The following is a 24680-nucleotide window of genomic DNA, read 5'->3' on the forward strand; positions in this document are numbered from 1 at the left end:
CAGCTTCTTTCCCGGATGTCAGGTTTTTGAATGGTCCTTTCATTAGCTAGGGTACTGTTCGATTCACCACTACTCCATTGTGGACATTGACTTAGTCCATGGAACTGATGCTTTACAATGCCGAGAACTATATTCTCACTGTATTTTGCCCCTTTACCTCAACTATTGTACTTGAGTTTGACTTGATAGTATTTATGCAGAATACATCCAATCTGTTTGGGTAGCTTGCATAACAAAGCGTTTCACTGTACACTGGTATAAATGACGATAATAAACCTAAACCAAGGATCCAGGATGAGTATAATGGGACGATAAATGAGAAAATCTACAATTCTTATTCATTCCTTTACTTCACGCTTGGCTAAAATTCTCCTTCATTCCATCAGCCCCTTTCTTCTTTCTACAGACCATAGCTATCCTTGGGCCACTCGTCTCATCAGTTACACTATTTCACAGATTGGTTCCCCATCGGCAAGCTATTTCCCTATCATAGGGGATCCCTATTATCCGCTCCAGATTTGAGATCAGAGGGTTCAGAAAGCACCACAGAGAGCAGTACAACCTGGAGCACACACACACACACAGGGATTTCTCCAGAGATGCACGAACATTCAGTAATGTTCACCAGCTTGAATAAACGTACTTCCCACACACAGACTTGGGTTAAGGTTACATTGAAAAAAGCAAATGTAGACAATAGTGCTGGAGTTAATCACTGCTTTTACAATTCCCATCCATCTCTCACTCAATGATTGCAGGCTGGAACAAATTAGATTGCATTAGTCTAGATGGCTTGGCTCTGACAGCAGTGGGCCACTGGGAACTAAATTCCTTCTTGTGTGTGGTCTCTTCCTGAACAGCACGCAAAGTGGGTTGGTTCATGGACATAAAAAGGTATAAAAATGGTAACTTTCATTTATAGAGCCAATTTAATGTGGTAGAACCTCCAATTACTCATTCAACAGCATCCAGCATCAGATATGGAGAGCAGTTTCAATATTTGACAAATAACTTTGGTTGAAAAGGATCTTGAGGTAGGAAGAAGGGAGACAGAGATAGAAAGGTCCACGGCACCAAAAAAGCAGGGAGATTTACGATCCAGTTGCCTTGGGAGTAATCACGCAGCGGCAGAACCCTGTTGGGCAGTCTTTTAAACAAGGGACAAACGTGAAGTTAAAAGCGACTATCAGCTATCAAGAGATACAAGTAACTGGCCCTGAAACGAGTCACTGTATGCAATTAGGAACGTTTTGAATTTCAGTTGCGAGGCTGATGATGACGACCCACTTTCCAAATTTCTCCATCTCCCCTTCTCGTCTCAACCACCACCTCCTGGTCCCAACACCCCCCTCCCTCCACTTTCCCAACTCTCTCCACACCAACCAGGCAACACATCCAAATGTTCTTCTTCAGCTCTAATGCTCTGGGTTACAATTCAGCTGGCAGCAAACCCATGGGCATTTTACCCAAGGCACCATTCTATGTGGTAAGCGGTGACTAGGGGCATCACATTACATCACGCCCATCAACATCCAACATTTTCTTCTCTCGGAGGCCCAAAAGGTCTGGAATTTCCTTTCCAAATCCTAGGGAATTAGGATTTGGGAAAATTGGCAGAAAGCGACTTTATGTAACAGGAGTGCAACCAATTGATAATAAATTGAGGAAAAACAGCAAATTGTCAAGGTACAAAGAAACTGGAGCTAATTATGGGGCGATTTTCTACATTCACATAATACAACACATGTAGAGTGTGCAAGATAAAAGGTATAAAAATTAAACATCACAGCAGGTTTGGATTCAAGCCGTGAGCTGACAGATTTCAGCATCTAAGCACATTTTTGCTGCAGTAATGCCTTTCAAATAGACGATAAAACAAAATTGCTCAATGGGTCTGGCAGCAAACAAAGAGGGAGCGGACTGATGACATTTTGGGACGGGAGCCTTTTCAGACTGATGGAGTTGGGGAGAAGGCTAGAAATAGGGGAGTGGGGATGAGGCAAAGCCCGGCAAGTGGTCGGAGGATACGTGGGGGATGGGGGGGGGGTAAATTGGCAGATGGATGCAGTAAGTGACAAAGGCTACAGGTGAAAAGGAGACACAAGAGTGTTGGATAAGGAAAGGGGAGGTGTAAGGGATAGATATCCATGGCAACGGGTGTGGTGGGAGAGGACAAATAAAAGGGAAACATGGGACTCAAATATATGGTCATTTAAAGGAGGCCACATTGGGAGCACAGGCAGCTTGTACCCCAGTCGTACTTCCAGATGAGAAACCCTAGCAGCCCTTTCAGATGCGACAGGCTCACATGCCTCCACCCCCACCCCATTTCTTTCACCATCTCCCATCACCCTGGACACCCTGCCCCTTTCCCCACACTGAACTCTCATTCAAAAAATCCATATTTCACTTTTAACCTCCTTCTTTCCACTTGTCCCCAATCCCACACCTCCCCACATCCCGCCATCCATAATCCGACACCTCCCCACATCCCGCCATCCACCTTATATTTCAATCCTCCTCTTTCTTTATCTGACACCCTTTGGTCTCCTTTTCACCTCTGGCTTTTGTCACTCACTCTACTGGTTTTCCAGTCAACCCCCCCCCCCACCCCCCTTCACCGGCATCCAGCTATCACTTGCCAGATCTTCCCCAACCCCCATCACATTTTTCCACCAGTCTTCCCCCTACTCCAGTCTGAAGAAGGGGCCTGACCCAAAACTTCATCTGTTCTCTCCCTTCACAGATGCTGCCTGACCCACATCCTTCAGCACTTGAGTTTCACTCAAGATTCCAGCATCTGCAATCTCTGTCCCACCAAAAACAGGCTTATTAAATGAAGGTTAATAAATATTTAATAAATAAAGTACTCCATATTGAGGAATGCTATTGACTTGTGCAGTAGAGACCAGGGCTGTCACGGTGGCAAAGCGGTAGAGTTGCTGCCTTACAGCGAATGCAGCGCCAGAGACCCGAGTTCGATCCTGACTACGGGTGCTGCCTGTATGGAGTTTGTACGTTCTCCCCGTGGGTTTTCTCCGAGATCTTCGGTTTCCTCCCACACTCCAAAGACGCACAGGTTTGTAGGTTAATTGGCTTGCTAAATGTAAAAATTGTCCCTGGTGGGTGTAGGATAGTGTTAATGTGTGGGGATCGCTAGTCAGCACGGACCTGGGGGGCCGAAGGGCCTGTTTCCGTGCTGTATCTCTAAACTAAATCATAACAGACGCGAATCAATTACGTTGTAGCCAAACACAACAGTCAACTTCGGTTTAAACTTCCACAAAGCAAAGCTAATATCACAGCTGAACACCTTTGTTTTACAGCCAGCAAAAACATGTACAATGTTCTACATATAATCACTCGATGCCTTGGTATAATCTGCATAATTTTTACAAGTACAAAATAATATTACCAATTCATTATCATACAAGTTTACCGACACTTAGTTAAATGCAACATTCAATACAAAATCCCTCCCACAAATCTTTATTTAACAGTCATTCTATACCTTTCTATTTCTTTGAAAACCTCCTGAATAGCATTGTCATTTTGCCAATTACAAAATTGGACACCTTTTTTTAAACCCATGCTGCTTTGGCACTGTAGTACTTACCCATCGCAAACCTCTCTGATTATTGCAATCAGTGGTTTTTTCTGCAAAGAAGAAAGAGTTTAAAGGTTACCAACCAACTCAAGCAATTAACATTTCAGATCACATTCATCTTACAGCAGTTACACTAAATCCCCAATTCATCAGCAACTCAAAGACACAGGAGTATTGGTTTTACTTACAAATGCCTATAAACACGAGGTTACATTTCTCAACTTTCTACAGAGGCAATTCCAGCAAACCACACATTTCCCCCGCCCAAAAAAAACCCCTTCAAATTTCACTTCCCGCCTGCGATTTTGTTTATTCCTTACATGCATCCCTTTTCCCTACATCTTCCTCTTTCGTATATTAACAAAAAAGTTAGGAACGCTCAGAAAATCATCCCCTTGATGCTGCCTGACCAGCTGGGTGCCTCAAATCCTTTGTTTCTGCTCAAGATTGATTGCACCATCTGCAGTCTTGAGTCTCCAATCACGTAAATGTTTTTAGTTCAGCTTTTTAAAACCTGCAGCTTTTTGTTCCACCCCACCCCTTCCATTTCCAGTTTGTAGAACAGGGAACATTTAAAAGTGTGATAAAAGATGAAGTAAACATGCAGAGTTGAATAGTGACACAGGAACAATGGGGCAAAAGAAGATGTACGTGCAATACGCAGACAATAGAGGAATGCACAATAAGAGAGACCAACAATAACAATGAAGAAATCTTTGAGGAGCTTAAATTATACAAGAACATGCAGAAGTTAAATATTTTACATCAATTAAAGATTGGGGTGGGAACAGGACCGGCAATCTAGCTGGATTTTCAAAAGGTCTTTGATAAGGCATGGTATAATAGGTGCATGAATAATGTCAGATAACAAGCCAGTGGACAGTCTGCAAAAGGATAGCCAGGTGGCTTTAGGATGGATAGCAGTAAAGTGCAGTCAATCATAGTGGAAAGTGTGAAGAGGGGCAGTGGTGTTTCATGAGAGTCAGTGCTCGAATAACTGATGTCCACAATTTATATTAACGATTTGGATGACATTATATCTGGATGACATTTCTAAAGCTGCTGATGACACCAAATTGGGTGAAAAGCTGAGAATTATAGGGCATTAATAAGTTGCAGAACAGACCCACAATTTTAAAATTAAGTTCAACACAGATAAAGGCAAGATCGTGTATTTTGGTAGGAAGAAAGGTCATTTATTTGCAGAGGTTGAACCCAGAGAAGAGTAAAGGGCCTGTCCCACTTACACAATCTTTTCGGCGACTGCCTGCACCCGTCATAGTCACAGCAGGTCGCCAAAAATGTTCAAATTGTGGAAAATCCGGCGTGACCAGAAAACGGTACGACTCTTTGGGCGACTACTCTCGACCATACAGGCGTCACCCGGGGTGGAAGATTGCAACCTTCACGTGGCCTGCCCTGTTTCGACTACTGCAATCAACTCGACGTGCACAAACAGAAGATCAAATAGAACAAGTTGTCCTACAACTTTAGGCTGTGCACGCCACACGAAAGAAGAAGAAGGTGCCACCCAGTGATCTGCGACCCGCCGCGACTATGAAGGGTGCCAAAAGAAAATCGTGCAAGTGGCTCAGGCCCTGAAGGGAACAAAGGAAGTACAAAACCAAACTAGAAGTTGCACTGCTGATTTGAAAGGTTGTTAAAAAGGAAGCAAATTCCACATTCAGATTTACATCTGGAGGAAAATAACCCAAGATTAGAGAAATTGTGCTAAACACAAAATCAAAACCTGGTTAGCTGGTTTATAATTAAAAAAATAAATATGATAGCAGCAAAGAGGGTGCAGAAAGTATTTACAAGGACAATAGAGGTGCAAGTAATATCGGGAAAAAATGAATATACAGGTGCACAACCTTTTATCCGGTGTTCCAGAAACCGAAAAGCTCCGAAAACCGGCCATTTTTTCCAGATGTCGTCTGCGCACCAAAGCTCGCGTTTGGCGCCAAACCGGACCCAAAACGACCCACGGTCAACCCAGGTCTGTACTACTGTAGCGGCTGCCTCCTCCCTGGAGACCGGGAGACGCTTAAACATCTGTACATCATTGCTTAAATGTTAGTCAGTTAGTTCGGAGGGCTTTTATGTGAAGGGGGGGTGAAGGGGTAAACTTTAATTCTTAGTCCCCTACCTGGTCGGAGAGGCGGGGAGCAGTCAATGCCTTACCGGGTCGCTGTGCAGTAAGCTCCGCAGCGCTGTGGCCGGTGGGGCTGTGGGCGACGCCGGTTGTAGCTCCGACCCCGGCAACTCTACCCCTGGCTGCGAGGCGCTCCAAATCCAGCGCGGCCCGCGGCCGGACGCCCCAGCTCCGCACCAGCGGGGTGTGGGCAATGCCTTACCGGGTCGCCGTGCGGCAAGCTCCGGAGAGCTGTGGCCGCCGACACACAACATCGCGGAGCGTCGCTGGATTTGGAGCCGCGCAGCCAGGGGTAGAGTTGCCGGGGTCGGAGCTCCGACCGGCGCCGCCCGCGGCCGGACGGAGCCCCCAGCTCCGCGGCTCCAAATCCAGCGACGCTCCGCGATGTTGGAAGAAGGCGGCCACAGCGCTCCGGAGCTTGCCGCACGGCGACCCGGTAAGGCATTGCCCGCACCCCGCTGGTATCCCAGCGCTGCGACGCCGCCGACTCCCGACATTCTCGGAGCTGGGACGTCCGGCCGCGGGCGGCGCTGGATTTGGAGCGCCTCGCAGCCAGGGGTAGAGTTGCCGGGGTCGGAGCTACAACCGGCGCCGCCCGCGGCCGGACGGAGCCCCCAGCTCCGCGAGGTTGGGAGTCGCCGACCAGGTAGGTAGGGGACTAAGAATTAAAGTTTCCCCCTTCACCCCTACACCACCACCACATAAAATCCCTCCAAACTAACTGACTAACATTTATACAATGATTCTCCCGGTCTCCGGGGAGGAGGCAGCTGCTCCAGACTTTTCAAGCCGCCCGCGCTACCTACCTAATCTACGCTAAAAATCTTCCATTCTGAAATCCGAAAATGTCCGAAATCCGACAAGTGTCTGGTCCCAAGGCTTTCGGATAAAAGGTTGTGCACCTGTACCGGGTCATATAGGTATTTAAAGCAGCTGAAAGTTTACCTGGTAGAGGTCCACAACATTATGGAAGCTTTGTTGAAGTTGTTATAGAGAGAATGCTTCCAAGTGGGAAAGGGGTGACTGAAGGCCATCAATATAAAACCAGTCACCAAGAAAACCATAAGTAAAATTAAGAAGAAACTCTCATCCACAGCATGGTGAGAATGTTGAACTCACTCCTACAGAGAGTGGCTGAAGCAAGTAGTATAAAAACACTTAAGGGCACAAATATGTTACCGCAGAATATAGGATATTAATGCTGATAAAAATGACCAAGAAAACTGATACTAGTTTGAGCAAACAACGAGCACAAATAGTCAATCCTACATAATATATGAATTTGAAGCACCAGTTATTTTGCCCACTGTTTCCATTTATAGTTTCTCCTGGGGCCTTGTTGGGGGAGCTGCAATTGCATGCAGCTTCTGAGCACATACCATGCAAAGTGTAGTTTGCGGAGGAAAGAAGTGTCTTTGCCTGGGGTTACCAAAGCACTTTATTATGAGAATCTGCCCTTACATAATGCCTATGGTTTTGGGAGGCTGATTGTTAGAGATCAGTTACTGGAGTTTGACCACATTCGCATTATTGCTCCATGCGAAGACAGCAAATGAACTACGGCTGACTTTTCTGATCCGACAGTTCTCATCTTTTTGATTCATACTCATAACTTCATTTAGTCCCCATAGGCTGAAGAACCATGTTAGATTATCACTGCTAGAAAGCAAAATAAAAACTGTAGGCGGTGGAAATATAAAACAGAATGTTATAAATACTCAGGTGGTTAGGCAACAGTTATGCTGAGCAAAAAAAAGTTATTACAGGTTGATGACCTGTTAAACTTGAAAGGCAGTGTGATTTAGCAATGAGTCATGGGAGATATAATATGTTGATTCAAAAGATGAGGAGATATTGCTCAAGCACCTGAGCACCAAACATAATCTTCCAATGAACAACTTCTTCTTTAACGCAAGCAAAATCAAAGTGCTGGAGGAACTCAGTGGGTTAGGTATCTGCACAAGGAACAGACACATGGTTCAGGATCTTCTTCAGCTCTTTTTGCTGAAGAAGATCGCGTAAGTGGCTCGGGGGGGGTGGGGGTGAGGGACATGATGATTCAGCGCGATGATTGGAGGAGGGAGGTGTCGGTCAGAGGCAGATGTAGGGGGAGTGGGACTGAGGATAGAGCGCGGTGATTGGAGGAGGGAGATGTCCTGGTGGAGCAAAGATCATAGAGCGGAGCTTAAAATGGCCCGTTCGCGGGGCCTTTCATTGCCCGGCCTGGCGCGGGTTAAAACCGGCTGCTGGGTCTTCCATCGCCCCGCGGTCAAATTGCTGCGTCGAGGCGATCAAGGGTCCCGATGTTGAAGCCCTCGCCGGGTGATGGAAGATCCCACGGCAAGTTGTAACCTCTCTCGGATGCCGCTCTGATCCCTATCACTGGCTGACACTGGCTACCAGACTGCCAACGCTTCCTCTAGAGGCAAGAGTGAACTGCAGAGAGAAGCCAGAGATCACTACATCTCCTCCTTCTAGACAAAGTCTGAGCTCCCGGGACAAGTCGGAGATTGCCAGCATTACCGTACATGCTCCATGACAACAAGGGACAATGCCCCCGTGCGGTCTTGGACTTCCTGGTCAATGTCAATAAAACATATCACAAGTTCATCCCACTGCAAGCGTCGGTGTGGTCTTTGCTGAACCCTGCGTCACCCCCCAAAACCACATTCACCTTCATGGTCCATCTCCAACTCTTCCCTTCCTCGACTTCATCTCCATAGCGGAGCACAGGTTGGTAATCAGTACCCCTTACAAACTCACAGAACCCTGTAGCAAACCTAATTGTACACCCACCAACCTTAAATCCTGCAAAATAATCCATTTCCACCTTTCCTATGGCTGCATTTTACCTATTCTGATGGATTAGAATAATCTAACTAGAATATTCTATGGATTACACCTTTCATATTAATGCTACCAAAAAGTTTTTTTTTGCAAAATATGGGTTCCCCTCAACCATACCTGCTCCATTCTACTCTCACTCCCTCGTCCCCTACCCAGAAGAACTGTGAGGGACTGGGGAGGGAGGGGGGTGCCTTTTATTTTAAAATATCATATGACGACATTTGGAGACATTACATAGAGATCAAAGTGCAGGTATCTTAACACCGCAGGGTACAAGCTATCCTTGAAGTACACAGTCATGGTGAGCAGTATAACAATTTTAACTGCAAAAATTAAGCATGCATGGGAAGTCTATGTTCAAATCTGAGACAAATAGATTTTTGGCACAGGAGAGTTAAGGGATATGGAGAATGGCAGAGCAGCAATGGTGCAGTGGACAAGTAGATATTAACAAATTAATATGCCAAGCAGATGCATGGGGCCCATCCAGGCTTGCTTTTTCCCCAATCCTTAAAAATGTAGCAGTAACAAAACAGGATTTCATTTTCATTTGACACCAAAGTCAATGGATGGTAACCAGCAGCACATGCCCTAGATCAGGGTTTTGAAGCTAGTGTATCAGCTTGGCCAAATTATCCAATTCAGAGGTTTGAAATAACAATGTTGGTTTAAACCATCAGGCCAGACAACATCTTTGGAGAAATTGGAGAGGTGACATTTCGGGTCGGGACTTTTCTTCAGACTGAAGTTATTCCAGCACTTTGTGTCTATCAGTGATTTGGAAACAAGCCTGAAGTCTTCCTAATCTGTCAACTCTTCACTGGTGGATGAGTATCATAAGAACCAAATATCCTATAATTAAAGGCAAATATAAAGAAAATCCAAGATTCAGCTAGTCACCAGCGCATAATATCAGCATCTTCATATGTCCCAATTTGTCTTCAGTTTGTCGTTAAAGTGAGTAGAATTAAAGAATGCATTAAGAGAGGGAAACATTGATTTTTATGGAGTTTTAAAAAAGACATTGCAACATCTCAAAGCATGACACAGGAGTATAATCAGACGAAAACTTGCAACAATTGGACAGATGGTCAGAACTTTAGTTCACACGTTTACATTGTTTAATTAAAAAAAAAAAAATTCATCAGCAAAGATTTGATGTCACATAGACAAAGTGACGTTCCAGCAGGTGTGGGGATAACAAGAGTCCAATGTGTTGGATTAACATTTTGCAGTCAAATATTCTGGTTGATAGCCTGATTAAGCTGTCAAATTAAGATCTTAATTAATATGAAAGAAAGTCCCTCAACAGTAGTTGGCAAATGTACTGAGTGATACGGGCTGTCATTCAACCAAGCTGCCAATTAGAAGAAATATTTTGACCGAACAGAACTTTACAGCACAGAAAGAAAGTTACAATTGCCCCGCATAGCACATCTCACCTGTTGTACAATGGCACACATGGGGAACCAGCAAGGAATTTTGACATTGACCTTATCCCAATTAAGGAGGCTCTGTCCTACATTTATCACAATACACCCCCCTCTGTCTCTGTCTAACCCCCCCCCCCCCCCCCCCCCTCCGGAAAAGACTACAAAAAGTAGTAAACACTGCCCAGTCCATCATCGGCTCTGACCTCCCTTCCATCGAGGGGATCTATCGCAGTCGCTGCCTCAAAAAGGCTGGCCGTATCACCAAGGACCCACACCATCCTGGCCACACACTCATCTCCCCGCTACCTTCTGGTAGAAGGTACAGGAGCCTGAAGACTGCAACAACCAGATTCAGGAATAGCTACTTCCCCACAGCCATCAGGCTATGAAACTTGGCTCGGACAAAACTCTGACCAGTAATATTCCATTATCTGTTATTTGCACTTTATCAGTTTATTTATTCAAATGTGTGTATATACCGTATTTATATACAATGGTATATGGACACACTGATCTGTTCTGTAGTCAATGCCTACTATGTTCTGTTGTTCATTGACCTATCAGGGACACATGACAATAAACTCTCTTGAATCTTGAACCCACTCAGTTCGTATAGCCTTTTGTTTTTTTTCCCCTCAAGGTTCCAGCATCTGCAGTTTGTTGTATCCTTCTGTAATTACCCTGGTTTGTCCCAGCAGTTCCACTGTGGAAATGTCCAGAGTGGTTTTTGACAAACAAGCAAAAAAAAATGCAGTTACTGAAAATCCAAAATAAGAAGAGAAAATGCTAGAAATATTCAACAGTTCAGGTAGTATGTATGATGATAGATGTCAGTGTTCTTTCCCCATGACACAGCTTCCACATCACAAGATCTCTGCTCAGCACCACAGCCACTCACCTGGTCTATTTCGATCAGCTGGGCATTAGCTCCTGGCCATTCGATTGCCACCTTCACAATGTCTGATGGGGGTGGCATTGGGAACAGACCGTCCAGCACCTCTTCTACTGCAACTCAAAGAGACCGACCAGCATGGGGACACATTGGGAGCTCAAATCTGTGCAAAAATAATTTGGAATTAAAAATCGACCAAAATTAAGTACATTTTTCAACTGTTCACACCTTAACCACACCAAATCAGAAGATTGCAGTTGTCTCCACATAAGTGGAGTTTGCAAACCTCAGTAGGGGCGCCTCAGTAGGGAATCGACTGAAAGCTCCCGGGCCACTTTCTAGTTCTACCTGCAGCCACTAGGTGTATTGATGCAGCCCAACCGATAAAACACCAACAGAGAAATTATTCACCAGCACACTTGGCCAGGGTTACACTATAAAATTCTATAACACAGAAGGCCATTCAGCCCATCATGCCTGTGCCACGCTTTTGACATAGCCATCATTTTAAAATGGCCTCTTACTCCTGCTCTTCATTTAGAGCCGTGTAATTTTACCTCATCAATTATCCTTCAACCAACTGTTCACGGCACTCCCGCAAGAAATACTAAATACAACCAACTCGCTGATGCTACCTTCGGAAATTAATGACAATTAATAAATCAATAGTTTCAAATCAGTGGTTAAGACATGTATCAAATGAACACATTTCGTGGCCTCTACTTGCAATGAGGAGATTCAAGTAGCAAAAATGCTCATGAAAAACTTATGGAAAAGTATTAGAAAGGAAAAGGGTTACAAGAAATAAAGATACTTGCGCTCCATGAATGTATTCACTGGGTTGAGTCATACACAAATCATGCTGAGAGCAATGCACAGTTGCCCAATTTATCAGGAGGGTTGACACAAAATACTGGAGTAACTCAGCAGGACAGGCAGCATTTCTGGAGAGAAGGGATTGATGACGTTTCAGGTCAAAACCCTTCTTCAGAAGGGTTGGCAGTCTACACTTACAGGAATTACTTTTCTTGGATGATGGAAATGCACGCTGGACACCAGAATCCCTCCCTGCTCATATGATATCAAAGTCAAAGTCAAAGTCAAAGTATCCTTTATTGTTATTCAGACCTTTCGGTCTGAACAAAATTTCGTGCCTCTAGTCATACATATAATAAAAATAACAAAACCACACAATAAACACAAATTTAACATCCACCACAGTGAGCTCACCAGGCACCTCCTCACTGTGATGGAAGGCAAAAGTCTTAAAATCTTTATCTCTTCCCTCTTTGTGACCCCACTGGGTGATGGTAAGTAAGTCCCGCTGCTGAATCCAAGCTCCGCGAACGGGCCGGTTCAAACTCCGCGGCCCGGTGTGGTCGACGCTGACGCCCTCCAGTCCAGCGGACGAAGCTGTTGTTGCGGGAGCCAACCTGTGACCTGCGAGCTCCCAACGATGTCATCCACTGGGCCCGCTGCACCATTAGGCCTCAGCGCAGACGGAGACGGGGTACACAACAAGAAAAAGTCGCACCCCCCCCCCCCGAAGGAAGTGATTAAAACCCTGTTTCTACCAACACACACACACACACACACTTACACAACCTAATAAACTAAATTTAACTAAAACAGACAAAAGAAAACAATAACAAAAAAACAAAACAAACGGACTAAGGCGAGCCGCAGCCGCCAGGCAGCGCCGCCACTTCCGGTCTCCAGATTTATGCTGCATTCAGATAGCCTAGTTTGTGCTTCTGAATGCACAATTGTTCTTTCCCAAGAGACAGCCTAAGCCACAGCGACCATTCCATATACCAAGTACATACCACAAGTTTAAGAGTGGGTTCTTTCATCAAAACATTCTAGATGTTGAGACCACGTTGGGATTTCATTAACAAATGAACAGCGTAGACACCCAGAACCTTTTCCCCCCAGAATGGAGATGTCAAAGACTGGAGGGCATGGCTTTAATGTGAAAGGAGCAATGAGTAGGGCAAGTTTTTTTTTTTTTTTTTTTTTAAACATAAACAATGGTCACATGGGACCCGCTGCAGAGAGGTGGTGGCAGATATGATAGTACTGTTTAAAAGTTTCTAGGTAGGCACATAGATATGCATGGAATGGAGGGATCTGGATCATGTGCAGACAGAGGAGATTAGTTTAGGCATGTTTGGCACAAACATCGAGTCAAAGGCCTGTTTTTCTGCTGTACTTTTCTAAATTCTAAATGTCATCACGTCTTCCTTGTAATGTACAATTTAACACATGCGTTAGGTCAAGATACAATAAATGCATTAATGATAGTCATCAAGTCCCAATAGTAACAACAAGCTTTCAGTACGTGGATTGAGAAGCAACGGCTTGCATTTATATAACATCTGACAGGATCTCAGAATAAAACCATGTCCTGATTTGCACTTTTAAAATATTGTCACAGTTGGATTGTAGGTCAAGAGTAAAGCACAAAACAAGTGTGATAAAAACCAGATTATCCACTTTAGTGGCGATAGTTAAGTAATAAACATTGTCCTGGTCATCAAAGAATTCTCTTGCTGCAGTTTCAAACATACCAGAGAATCTTTTACATTCTCCTATTGAGAGTCTTTATTTACAGGTTTGACTTCATTAGAAAGGATTTAACAGTGCAAATCCCTGCCTTACTACCTCACAGTTAAGTGGTATACCTGCTCCTGCATGGATCACCAGTAGCTTCTGATAGTAAAACGTCACTGGGCGAGAGTTTCAAACAGCACAGTAATGCCCCCGTCCCACTTAGGAAACCTGAACAGAAACCTCTGGAGACCTTGTGCCCCACCCAAGGTTTCCGTGCGGTTCCCGGAGGTTGCAGGTAGTGCAGGTAGGGAGACTGACAAAAACCTCCGGGAACTGCACGGAAACCCTGGGTGGGGCGCAAAGTCTCCAGAGGTTTCCGTTCAGGTTTCCCAAGTGGGACAGGGGCATTAGGATGCTGAAAACAAGCAGTGGTGCACCAGCCCCAACCAGCACTTTTCATACATTTGTTATACATGGTTTTATACACTTCTATAAGATCACCCCTCTGCCTCTGGTGTCCAAGGGAATAAAGTCCGAGTTTGCCCAACCTCTCCCTATAGCTCAGGCCCGAGTCCTGACAACTTCCTTGTACATCTTCACTATAGTCTTTCCAGCTAAATGGCATCTATCCTGTAGCAGGGTTAGTAAAACTGAACACAATGTTCCAAAAGCAACCTCACCAACATCTTGTACAACTAGCATAGCATCCCATCTTCTTCACTCAATACCCGACTGATGAAGGTCAATGTACTAGAAAACCTTTCTCACCACCCTATCAAGCTGCAACACCACTTTCAAGGAATTATGTTCTTGTATTCCAAGATATCTCTGCTCTGCACAATGCCCAGGGGTCCTGCAGTTTATTGTGATGGCCCCATCCTGGTTCAACTACTAAAACGGCAACACTTCACACATCCAAATTAAACTCCATTAGCATTCCTTGGTCCACTTGCCAAGCAGATCACAATCCCACTGTAATTCATGCCAACCTTCTTCACTGTCTACAATACTACCAATTTTATCTTTATCAGTCTGAAGAAGGCTCTCGACCCAAAACAGTATCCATTTTTTCTCTCCAGAGATGCTGCCTATCCTGCCGAGTTACTCCAATATTTTGTGTCCATCTTCGGTTTAAACCAGCATCTGCAGTTCCTCCTTACACTACCAATTTTAGTGTCATCTGCAAATTTGCCAACCATGGCTCGCACATTCACACTCAAATTATTATACAGGTAACAACAGCAACAGGCCCCGCACCGATTCACGAGGCACACCCCACTAGTCAGAGGCCTCCAGTCTGAAAAACAACCATCCACCACCAGTCTCTGCTTCCTACCATGAAGCTAATTCTGTATGCAGTTAGCTAGCTCTCCCTGGATCCCATGCAATTTAACCTTCCAGAGTAGCCTTCACAAGGAACCTTAAAGCCCTTGCCAAAGTCCATATGGACCAACATCTACAACGCTAACCTCATCACCTTCTTGGTTACTTCTTCTCAAAACTCAAATTTGTGAGTCATGATCTCCCAGGTGCATAACCATGCTATCCATCCCAAACCAGCTTTTTCCAAATGTATTTAATCCCCCAGAATTCCATTTATAGAACACCTATAAGTGTATTTTGCAATTCGTACACCCTATTTGCAAGTTTAAGAATGTCTGGTCCATTTCCTTTTGTACCCAAACATCCTCATTGTCAAGAGACCTTGGTCAAAAGTCCTGGAAATCTATTCAAAATCTCAAGTTTTACCAAGGGGCTGGAACCTTAGGCATACCACAAAGACACTAATAAAGAACAGAGCAGCTCCCACCTCAGGATCTTCATCCAAAATAGTTTTCCTCTTCATGTCCACAGATACTAGCATTTATTAAAAGATGATTGATGCACTGTTTGAAACCCCAAAGCACTAATTGAAAACAATGTTTGAAGTAATGCAATTCCAAGAGGAAGGAAGAGATTATCTGTAAAATTCTAGTAATGAAATGTATTCCTAGGATGGAGTTTCAGGATCCTCAGCAGAGACAGGTTCATCAAATATTAATCACACTGCAAACTTGCCGCGATTTATCACATTGTTCCCTGCTCTCCCCTACACCCACTCCATCCAACTACGTACAGATAGAAGACTGCATCTCCCAGGATATGGAATCACTGACAAATTGTGCTATGCCAAATGCGCCTCATTTCCAACTTTGCTGTATATTTTATCATCAGAGCTTTATGGCACATATAACTTAAGTAGGGAGACAGAATATGAGAAAAGTGGAGCGTGCAAATCCCAGTGCCAGGACCTGAAACGTGCAATTAATTCACCTTTTCAGTTGCACATCTGGCCCTAGTACAGCCCCCTCCATAATGTTTGGGACAAAGATCCATCATTTATCTATTTGCCTCTGTACTCAACAATTTTTGATTTGGAATAGAATAAAAATGACATGTGGCTAAAGTGCACATTGTCAGATTTTATTAAAGGAAATTTTTATACATTTTGGTTTCACCATGTTGAAATTACAGCTTTGTTTATACATAGTCCCCCCATTTCAGGGCACCATAATGTTTGGGACACACGGCTTCACGGGTTTGCAATTGCTCAGGTGTGTTTAATTGCCTCCTTAATGCAGTAATAAGAGAGCTCTCAGCACCTAGTCTTTCCTCCATCACCGTTGGAAACTTTTATTGCTGTTCATCAACATGAGGACCAAACTTGTGCCAATAAAAGTCAAAGAAGCCAATATGAGACTGAGAAACACGAATAAAACTGTTAGAGACATCAGCCAAACCTTAGACTTACCAAAATCATATATGTCGAAGGGGGGGCGCTGCTCTGGCAACAGCCATGTCAGCAACGCGTCAGTTTTTCAACTTTTTCTTATTTTTTAGTATGTTTTAAAGTATGTGTTTGATGTTTCTTGGTGTGTTTTGTGTGGGGGGGGCAAGGGGGAAACCGCTTTGGTCGCCTCCTCCATGGAGAGGCGACTTTTTCCCAGGTCGCCTCCCCCGTGGCCTAACATCAAGGATCGGCGCGGCCCTTCCCGGCGACGCGCCCGGGGCTTCAGCGGCAGGCGCAGCGTGGACTCTCGGCGTTTCGCTGGCCCGGGGCAGCCGGCAGCCTGAAGTCGTGGTCTGCAGAGCTCCAGCTGGTGCGGCGTCTACAGCCCGGGATCCCTCGTGGGGGACCCGGGGGAAGAAGAAGCCATCACTGCCGGCCCGCGGCCAACTTCTACCGCAGGGCCGGCATGGACTTACCAACACCCCTGGAGGGGAGCTTCGACCGCCGGCCCTGCAGTCTACGGTGTTCCTGGCTGCGGCGGAGACTTTAAATCTTGACCGCCGGCCTGCGGCCTACAACAACTTAAAGCGGCGGTCTCCGATGAGGAAGAGCCGATCCTGGACTGATTCTGGTCCTGTCCACGGAGGGGAAATGGAGAAGGATTGGTCAAATTTTTGTGCCTTCCACCACAGTGATGAATGCTGTGGTGGATGTTTGTGTTACATTTTTTTTATTGTGGTTGTGTGTTCTTTATTATTGTATCACTGCTGACAACCCAAAATTCATTAAAATTCAATATAATACAATCAACTGTTTGGAACATCATTACGAAGAAAGAGCGCACTGGTGATAAATAAATGATGGGTCTTTGTCCTAAACATTATGGAGGGCACTGTATATTAATATGGATAATTTCAGAATGCAAACCTTATTTTTTTTTTAAATATTGAAATATCCCACCAATGTTGAATGTAAAACGATTTTCAAAGTCCACATACGACAAAACAAATCTGAATTAATAACAGAACATGGAAATTGTACAGATCTTCCTCAATTTTAGGGAGCTACAGGTACAGCCAAAAATGAAAGTGGCTATTGTACACCGGCAGCATCTACATTAGCATCCATTGTTCAAGCTTACTGCTGATGCCAAAAGTGAATTCCTCAAAATCTAAAATAAAGAACAGAAATATGCTGGAGGTCTCAGGTCAGGGAGAGGGAAACAGAGTTAACATTTCAGAGATTTGACCTTCTGACTTAACAGAACCGCAACCCAAATTGTATGGTTAATATAAAGAACTACAAATCTCTATCTTATTAAAGATCTTGCCAGTTTATAAAACTCTTAACAATAGATGAAAAACTTCCTCCAACAGTATTACATGTGGAACCATACATATTGGTTGCAAACAGGTATTACTATGTAATGCCGAGTTTACATGCTCAGAAGGATCTAAATTAGGCCTTTTGGCCCGTTGTCCACTGTTTCTTGAAAGATCACTACTAATACTACCACAATCTTTAAAGCTACCTCTTTTGGAACCCGGGGGTGTGGTCCATCTGGTCCAGGTGACTTATCCATCTTCAGACCTTTCAGCTTCCCAAGCATCTTCTCCTCAGTAATAGCAGTTCCATTAACCTCTGCCCCCACCACCTCTGAATTGAATTTCATGCACATTGCTGGTGTCTTCCACTGTGAAGACAGTGATTTATTTTTTATTTTTATATCAATTTTGTCTCTTCCTTTGAAATTGTACCTCAAGGACCCTGATATCATCACGAAGGAGCAAAGAGCAACATTGCAGAGTTCCCTTGGTACTGCAATGAGCTGTCACACTGGACTGCATGCTTTGGTTTCTGGACCAAAATATTGGGTATTGAATACATGGTCCTGCAAAACGGATACCATTGCGTAGAGGCTGGGAAGTATTTTCAAATGAAAAAATAACAAGGAAATGCTGTCCGCCGTTACTTTCCACCTGTGCCACTTCACCACCAAAGTCCAGCATCTGCAGTCAAGGGTTCAAAAAGAGAAGTAAACTAAGACAGTATAACTTCAAGTAAGGAAAGTCAACTGCTGTCTGACAGGAAATGAATAATTAAAACTGTGGGAGCAGTGTGCCTTGGGAAGCAGGGACTGAAGACAGGAAGTGAAGTACTTCCTGAATAACACTTGAACAAACAATTGCTCAGCTGAAGGAGAGTGGAAGACATTTGTTCCACCTTCCCTATGACCCCTTCCCATAACCCATCTTTCGGCTTGGAAAATAAATAAACCTAGTGCCCCAAGATCCCAGACAGGCCAGTCTGCAGAGCTCCAAATATTTCATAAAACTTGCACAAAAAGCAGTTTGGAAGCCGGCCAGTATTGGGGTTTTTAAGAGACTGTACTCGTTTAAATCTTTGAAATGCACAACACAAAACAAAGCAGACCACAGCACAGAAATGAAGATTGCTGGAATCTGCGCTCTCTGTAATTACATGCAACTGTTTCAGATGCACCCACAGGGGTTACGAATGGAGGCAAAGATCCTGCCAAAGACAAATGTCAGCTGGATGTTGGACCATAGGCGTCGTAGCCAAGTTGATGCATTTCTCACCTGATGTAAACAGATTTTCTGAACTAAAAATCCAGAGGGCTCTTCAGGAAATGGATGGAAAGAGCGTTGACACAATGTGAAGAAGCCTGGATAAGAGTGGATAGAGACAGGGCTGTCAACATTGGGTGAGAGATGGGAGTGAGAAATTGCGAGAGACCAAGCCAGAGGGAGTATAGCGACCCGCTTGGGGGGGTGGGGGGGGGGGGGGGGGGGGGGGGGGGGGGGGGGGGGGGGGGGGGGGGAGAGTATCCCCCTCCCATTGGTACGGAAAATTTGCATTTATCAGCTTGAAATTGTGCAGTATGGTGCATACAGTAGCGAGTCTTTTAATTTACACTTGAATGCAATATATATGCTTTAAATTGGATTGGAGCGTTTTTGAAAGGGGGGAGGCTGTGCGATCACTGATCACTGGCCTTGGGGGTAGAGCAACCGAGTGGGGAGAGGGTGTGGAAGAAGGGTGTCCCCCCTTCCAGGGTAGGAACTTTTTGAAATTTGATGTATTAAAATCATGTTTTAGTGCACTGTAGAAATATGATTTCAATGTTTTTTTGTATGAAGTATTTTTAAGAGGTAACTTTTTAAGGGGTAACTTTATCCACACAACGGGTGATGGAACAAGCTGCCAGAGGAGGTAGTTGAGGCAGGGACCATCCCAACATTTAAGAAAGAGTTAGACTGATACATGGATAGGACAGGTTTGGAGGAATGGACCAAAAGCAGGTAGCGTAGCTGGGACATGTTGGCGGGTGTGGGCAAGTTGCACTGAAGGGCCTGTTAACACACTGTATCACTCTATGACTACATTATACCTCCACCATGCATGAATGCTTCAAAATCAAGTGATCAAGTTTTATTGCCATATACTCAAGCATAGAAACATAGAAAATAGGTGCAGGAATAGGCCATCGGTCCTTCGAGCCAGCACTGCCATCAAATATGATCATGGCTATTCATCTAAAATCAGTACTCCTGTTTATTCCCCCATGTCCCTTGATGTCGTTAGCCCCAAGAACTAATGTAACTCGCTCTTGAAAACATCCCCCTTTATTCTTAAACTGTGACCCATGGTTCTGAGCGCCCCCAACATGGGGAACATTTTTCCTGCAGTTACAGTAAGTGAAAATCTAGCAGGCAAGCAGGATGCTTTCACCAACCACCCCCATTTGAAGTCCACTATCTTCCACCGTATCTACCCAGTGCTTGGTACTTACTTCCAGCAGCCACTGTCCTCCACGATGCACCGAGCCGCAGTCCAATCCATGCCGGTTACCTGAGCGAATTCGGCACAGAGACTCTCACGGCAGCGGCGCAACGCTTCGACGCCTCCGATGGCTCTGGATTCTTACACTGAGGCTGCTCCATGGCCGGAGGTGCAGTGAGCGACTTGCCAGCCCGGAAAACACTCTCCAGCCCCGCTCCCCGTCCGCATCTGTCCCCGCCGCTGCTTCCGCTTCCAACACCCGCGGCCCATGCAGTTGATATGAGTTTTGAAATTTTCGTTGATCACAGAATTTCTCACAACAGAGCGAGAGAAATTTGTGATCAGCGTGAGAATTTGGTGAAATGCGTGATTCTCACGCTCAATGCATGGGAGTTGGGCAGCCCTGCCTCTCTATCGCTCTCTCCCACCCCCCTCTCTCTCCCTACCACCTCACTCTCACCCTCTCTCTCATCCCCTCTCTCACCCCTCTCCTTCCCCTAACTCTCCCCCCCTCTTTCTTTTCTCTCACCCTCTCTCTCTCTCTCTCTCTCTCTCTCTCTCTCTCTCTCTCTCTCTCTATCTCCCTCTCTCCCTCTCCCCCTCCCCCTCTCCCTCTCTCTCTCTCCCCCCCCCCTCTCTCTCTCTCCCTCTCTCTCTCTCCCTCTCTTTCCCTCTGTCTCTCTATCTCCTCTTTCTCTTTACCCCCCCCCCTCTCTTTCCCCCCCCTCTCCCTCTCTTTTGCCACCCCTCTCTCACATTCTCTCCTACCCTCTTCCACCCCCTCTCTCTTCCCGCTTTCCCCCTCTTCCCCCTCTCTCCAAGTCACTCCTCCCCCTCTCTCTCTCCCCTACCTCTCTCACCCCCCTCTCCTCTTCTCTCTCTCCATTCACGTCCCCTCTGTCTCTCCCCTCTCTCCCCCCTCTCTCCCCCCCCACTGGCTCCCTGTCTCCTTCCTCTCTCTCTCCACCTTTGAGAGTCTGCCCCTTCGGCACAGAGACTCTCGCGGCAGTGGCGCAACGCTTCCGCGGCTCCGCGGCCCGGGACACTCGCACTCCATGGCCAGAGCTGCAGCGTCAGCCCCGCAAACACTCGACAGCGCCACAAACACTCGCAAGTCCCGGCTCCCCGCATCTGTTCCCGCCGCTGGCTCTGCTCCCATCCCTCCCGCAGCCCCGGCTCTCCAACACCCGCGGACCATGCAGTTTAACCGAGTTTTGACATTTTCGTTGATCACAAAATTTCTCACCACTGAGCGTGAGAAACTTCTGATCAGCGTGAGGGCGTGACAGTTTGCTTGAGGGCGTGAGTCTCACGCTCAAAGCGTGAGAGCTGGCAGCCCTGATAGAGTGAGGATGTTTCCACTAGTGGATGAGTCTAGGACCAGAGGCCATAGCTTCAGAATTAAAGGACGTACCTTTAGAAATTAGATGAGGAATTTATTTCGTTAGAGGGTGGTGAATCTGTGGAATTCATTGCCACAGAAGGCTGTGGAGGTCAAGTTGACTGATTTTTTTTTTATTTATTTTTTTTTTAAGGCAGAGACAGGTAGATTCTTGATTAGTAAGGGTGTACTAATCAAGAATGAAACATACATCTAAAGAACGGCTATAAGGCAAGGCTCTCGGAAGTTCATCACAGAACAAGCAAGAACATGGACACCCGGGCATTATTCCGTATTGTTCATATTCCTGGAGCTACAGCTACTGATGAATATCTATTTAAACTAATAGAGTTATAGCTTAATGAATCGCATAAGATACTAAAGAGGATGCAATGATTTAAAGACAGTGGGATTTCAAAGGTTATTTGAAACTATTTCCTATTTGTGGCTGGAAATTCCAAAATAAAACCAGGTTCCTGAAATTTCCATGTATTGTTTTATATACATACACACGTGTTTGCGTGCGCATATGTATACCCACCATATGTGTTTATTATGATGTTTACAGAGTACAATGTTTACGTATTCTGTTGTGCTGCTGCAAGTAAGAATTTCATTGTTCTGTTTCGGGACATATGACAATAGAACACTCTTGACTCTTGGTCCTGAGACTCCAGTCATGGACACTTCCTGCACCGGGCATAAGATCCTCTTAAGATCTTTTAAATTTGATACATAATCTCTCCTTCAAACTGAGGCAACACCATCAGAGTTTACTCGAGTCACTTCCCACTTAGTGCTCTCACTATCCTGAGAACCACTCCAACGAACCTTTGCTGCATTTTCTCCAAGTCAAGTGCATTCTTTCGCAGGTAAGGAGACCAAAATTGCACACAACACTGGATTTGTGTCTGGAGATTTTAACAATATTAGGGTGGACTAGCCCCAGCCTTGGACTAGGGTTTCCAATATTTTAATGCTGGCATTGCCCTTTCACTCTCCCCTCCCCAATCCCACTACTTTAAGAATTTACTTGAACATGGCAGAGTTTGGAAACAGAGGAAGTGACTTAGCTCAAGTGTCTGAAGGCCAGTGACACTGGCTTAGGATGGGATGCTTGTATTGGTTTAGTATTGTCACTGTTTTGAGGGCCTGCTAGAATTTGTCCACATTTCTAAGGCATACAGGAAGACCAGAATCACTGTTGCTTGGTAGACCATGACATTGTCGCGAGGTTCGAGATCTTGATCTCCATACTCGTTCTCAGGCAGTCAAACGTTTGTACTGGTGAACTGGAGTTCCAAGTCGTAAAATGATTACTGCATGGACTCATTATCATTCTACTGCAAGACGCTGGTTACAAGCACAACACCTCACAACAGCACACCCCTAGATGTTTCACCCGATGGATTACATCATCATTGAGGAAGGGGTTACAAGGAGGTTTGTGTCACCCTTGCCACGGCAAAAGCTAACAACTGTTAGACTGACCAACATCTCTAGACGGTCCTCAGCAAGCCCAAAAGGATGATGCAACAGGAAAACTAACAAAGGATTGACAGTTGTACTCAGTCAGGAGCTCACATGAATTCCTTGTGGGGTCGGCCTCAGAAGGGCCCGGAGTAGCACGTAGATCGCTTGGTTCAGGCGTCGTTGGACGTCCCATTGAAATCAGCCAAGCGCGCGGATCCAACACCGCTTACAGTAGCCCCGGGAAGTGCATCGACATCCTTTTAACTGGAACTCGAAAGTGTTGGAGCACTTACACGCCAATTCTGGCCTCCCTCCACTGGCCCACGGTCGCAATCCCGACGGGTCGCATTTGGAGCCGCATTTTATTTGTTTTTAAAAATATTAAATGGGCTGCGCCCCGCCTGGCCTCTCTGAGTACTACAGCATCCATACACTCCTGCCCGGTGCCTCAGGTCAGCTGATCAGCTGCCCCTGGATGGTACCGGAGGGTCTAACGGAGCAAGCTCAGAGCGGATAGCAGCCTTCTCTGTTGCTGGACAGGCTACTCTGGAACAAAGACCTGCCGCTCCCAAGCGTCTTTCTTGCAAACGTCCGGTCCCCCTCACTGTGAGGTAAGGATCTTCAACAACCAGTGATCCCTTAAAGACTGCTGTGTATGATCTTTGGCTGGCTTGCGCGCTGCTTGATGGGACTGTTGCTCCTGCATCGTGCTGATAGAACAAAGGACTCCGGTAAGTTTTTAGGGTGGCGGGTTTTTACTACATCAACTTTGAATGGTGTACCAACCACACGTGCAATAGTGAGCTACTTTTCCCCATGATGGAATCACTGTACAGCACGTTGTTGCACCTGCCTGGTTGTTTTTAAAGTGCTCTATAAATAAAGTTATTATTATTATTATTATTAGTGTCACCCTTGCCACGGCAAAAGCAAACAACTGTTAGACTGACCAACATCTCATCTAGACGGTCCTCAGCAAGCCCAAAAGGATGATGCAACAGAAACTGTAACAGGAAAACTAACAAAGGATTGACAGTTGTACTCAGTCAGGAGCTCACATGAATTCCTTGTGGGGTCGGCCTCAGAAGGGCCCGGAGTAGCACGTAGATCGCTTGGTTCAGGCGTCGTTGGACGTGCCATTGATATCAGCCAAGCGCGCGGATCCAACACCGCTTACAGTAGCCCCGGGAAGTGCATCGACATCATTGCCAGGCCGGCCCCTGTAACTCCAACCTAGTGTTGCTGTCAGTTCAACACTTCTTTGCACCTCCAGGACTGGAAATCCAGGGATTAACCACATCGCAATCCCGAACGGATCGCACATGGAGCACTGAGGACGGAAGTGCGCTCTCAATATCGGACGTGGCTACAGGCCGGGAACTGGCTTGTGAGTACTACAGGACTGTGCACCAAAATCCCGATGGAGCTGGGCAGAACAGCCCCCTGGATCACCACTCCGGAGGGTAGGAAGTGCCTGAAAGCCAGCCACCATAGCGAGCGAAAGCATCAAATGTGGAAGGCCCGATTGCGGGGGTGCAGGATAGGCTAAAAGGAGGGCTCCACAAAGACCATCGCTCCCACTGGTCTTTCCGCAAATGTCCGGTCACTTACCAACAACAGAGGATGAGGTAAGGATCTGGCTCTTCACACCCCTGATCACCTGAAAGACTGCTGTGTGCTGCTCTTCATTGACCTATCAGCGCGCTGGTTCCCACCAAGGGGCTGTGGACCTCCACCAGCCGGTCACTGCATCATGCTGATAGAA

The 24680-nt window shown here is 45.7% G+C and overlaps 1 protein-coding gene across 3 annotated transcripts in view; it reads right to left on the bottom strand.

Annotated features, from left to right (window-relative positions):
* The window catches only part of LOC129707191 (engulfment and cell motility protein 2), a 129158-nt gene that overhangs the window by 69306 nt on the left and 35172 nt on the right, over positions 1 to 24680 (bottom strand). For all 3 annotated transcript variants that reach the window (XM_055652011.1, XM_055652009.1, XM_055652010.1), the window contains exons 2-3: positions 10941 to 11097; positions 3617 to 3657 (exon numbers count right to left, since the gene is read on the bottom strand). In XM_055652011.1, the coding sequence (XP_055507986.1) occupies positions 3617 to 3657; positions 10941 to 11018 (119 nt within the window). In that variant the 5' untranslated portion in view covers positions 11019 to 11097. The remainder of the gene's footprint in view (positions 1 to 3616; positions 3658 to 10940; positions 11098 to 24680) is intronic.

The sequence above is a fragment of the Leucoraja erinacea genome, chromosome 21 (assembly GCF_028641065.1).
Source record: "Leucoraja erinacea ecotype New England chromosome 21, Leri_hhj_1, whole genome shotgun sequence".
In the NCBI taxonomy this organism is placed as follows: domain Eukaryota; kingdom Metazoa; phylum Chordata; class Chondrichthyes; order Rajiformes; family Rajidae; genus Leucoraja; species Leucoraja erinaceus.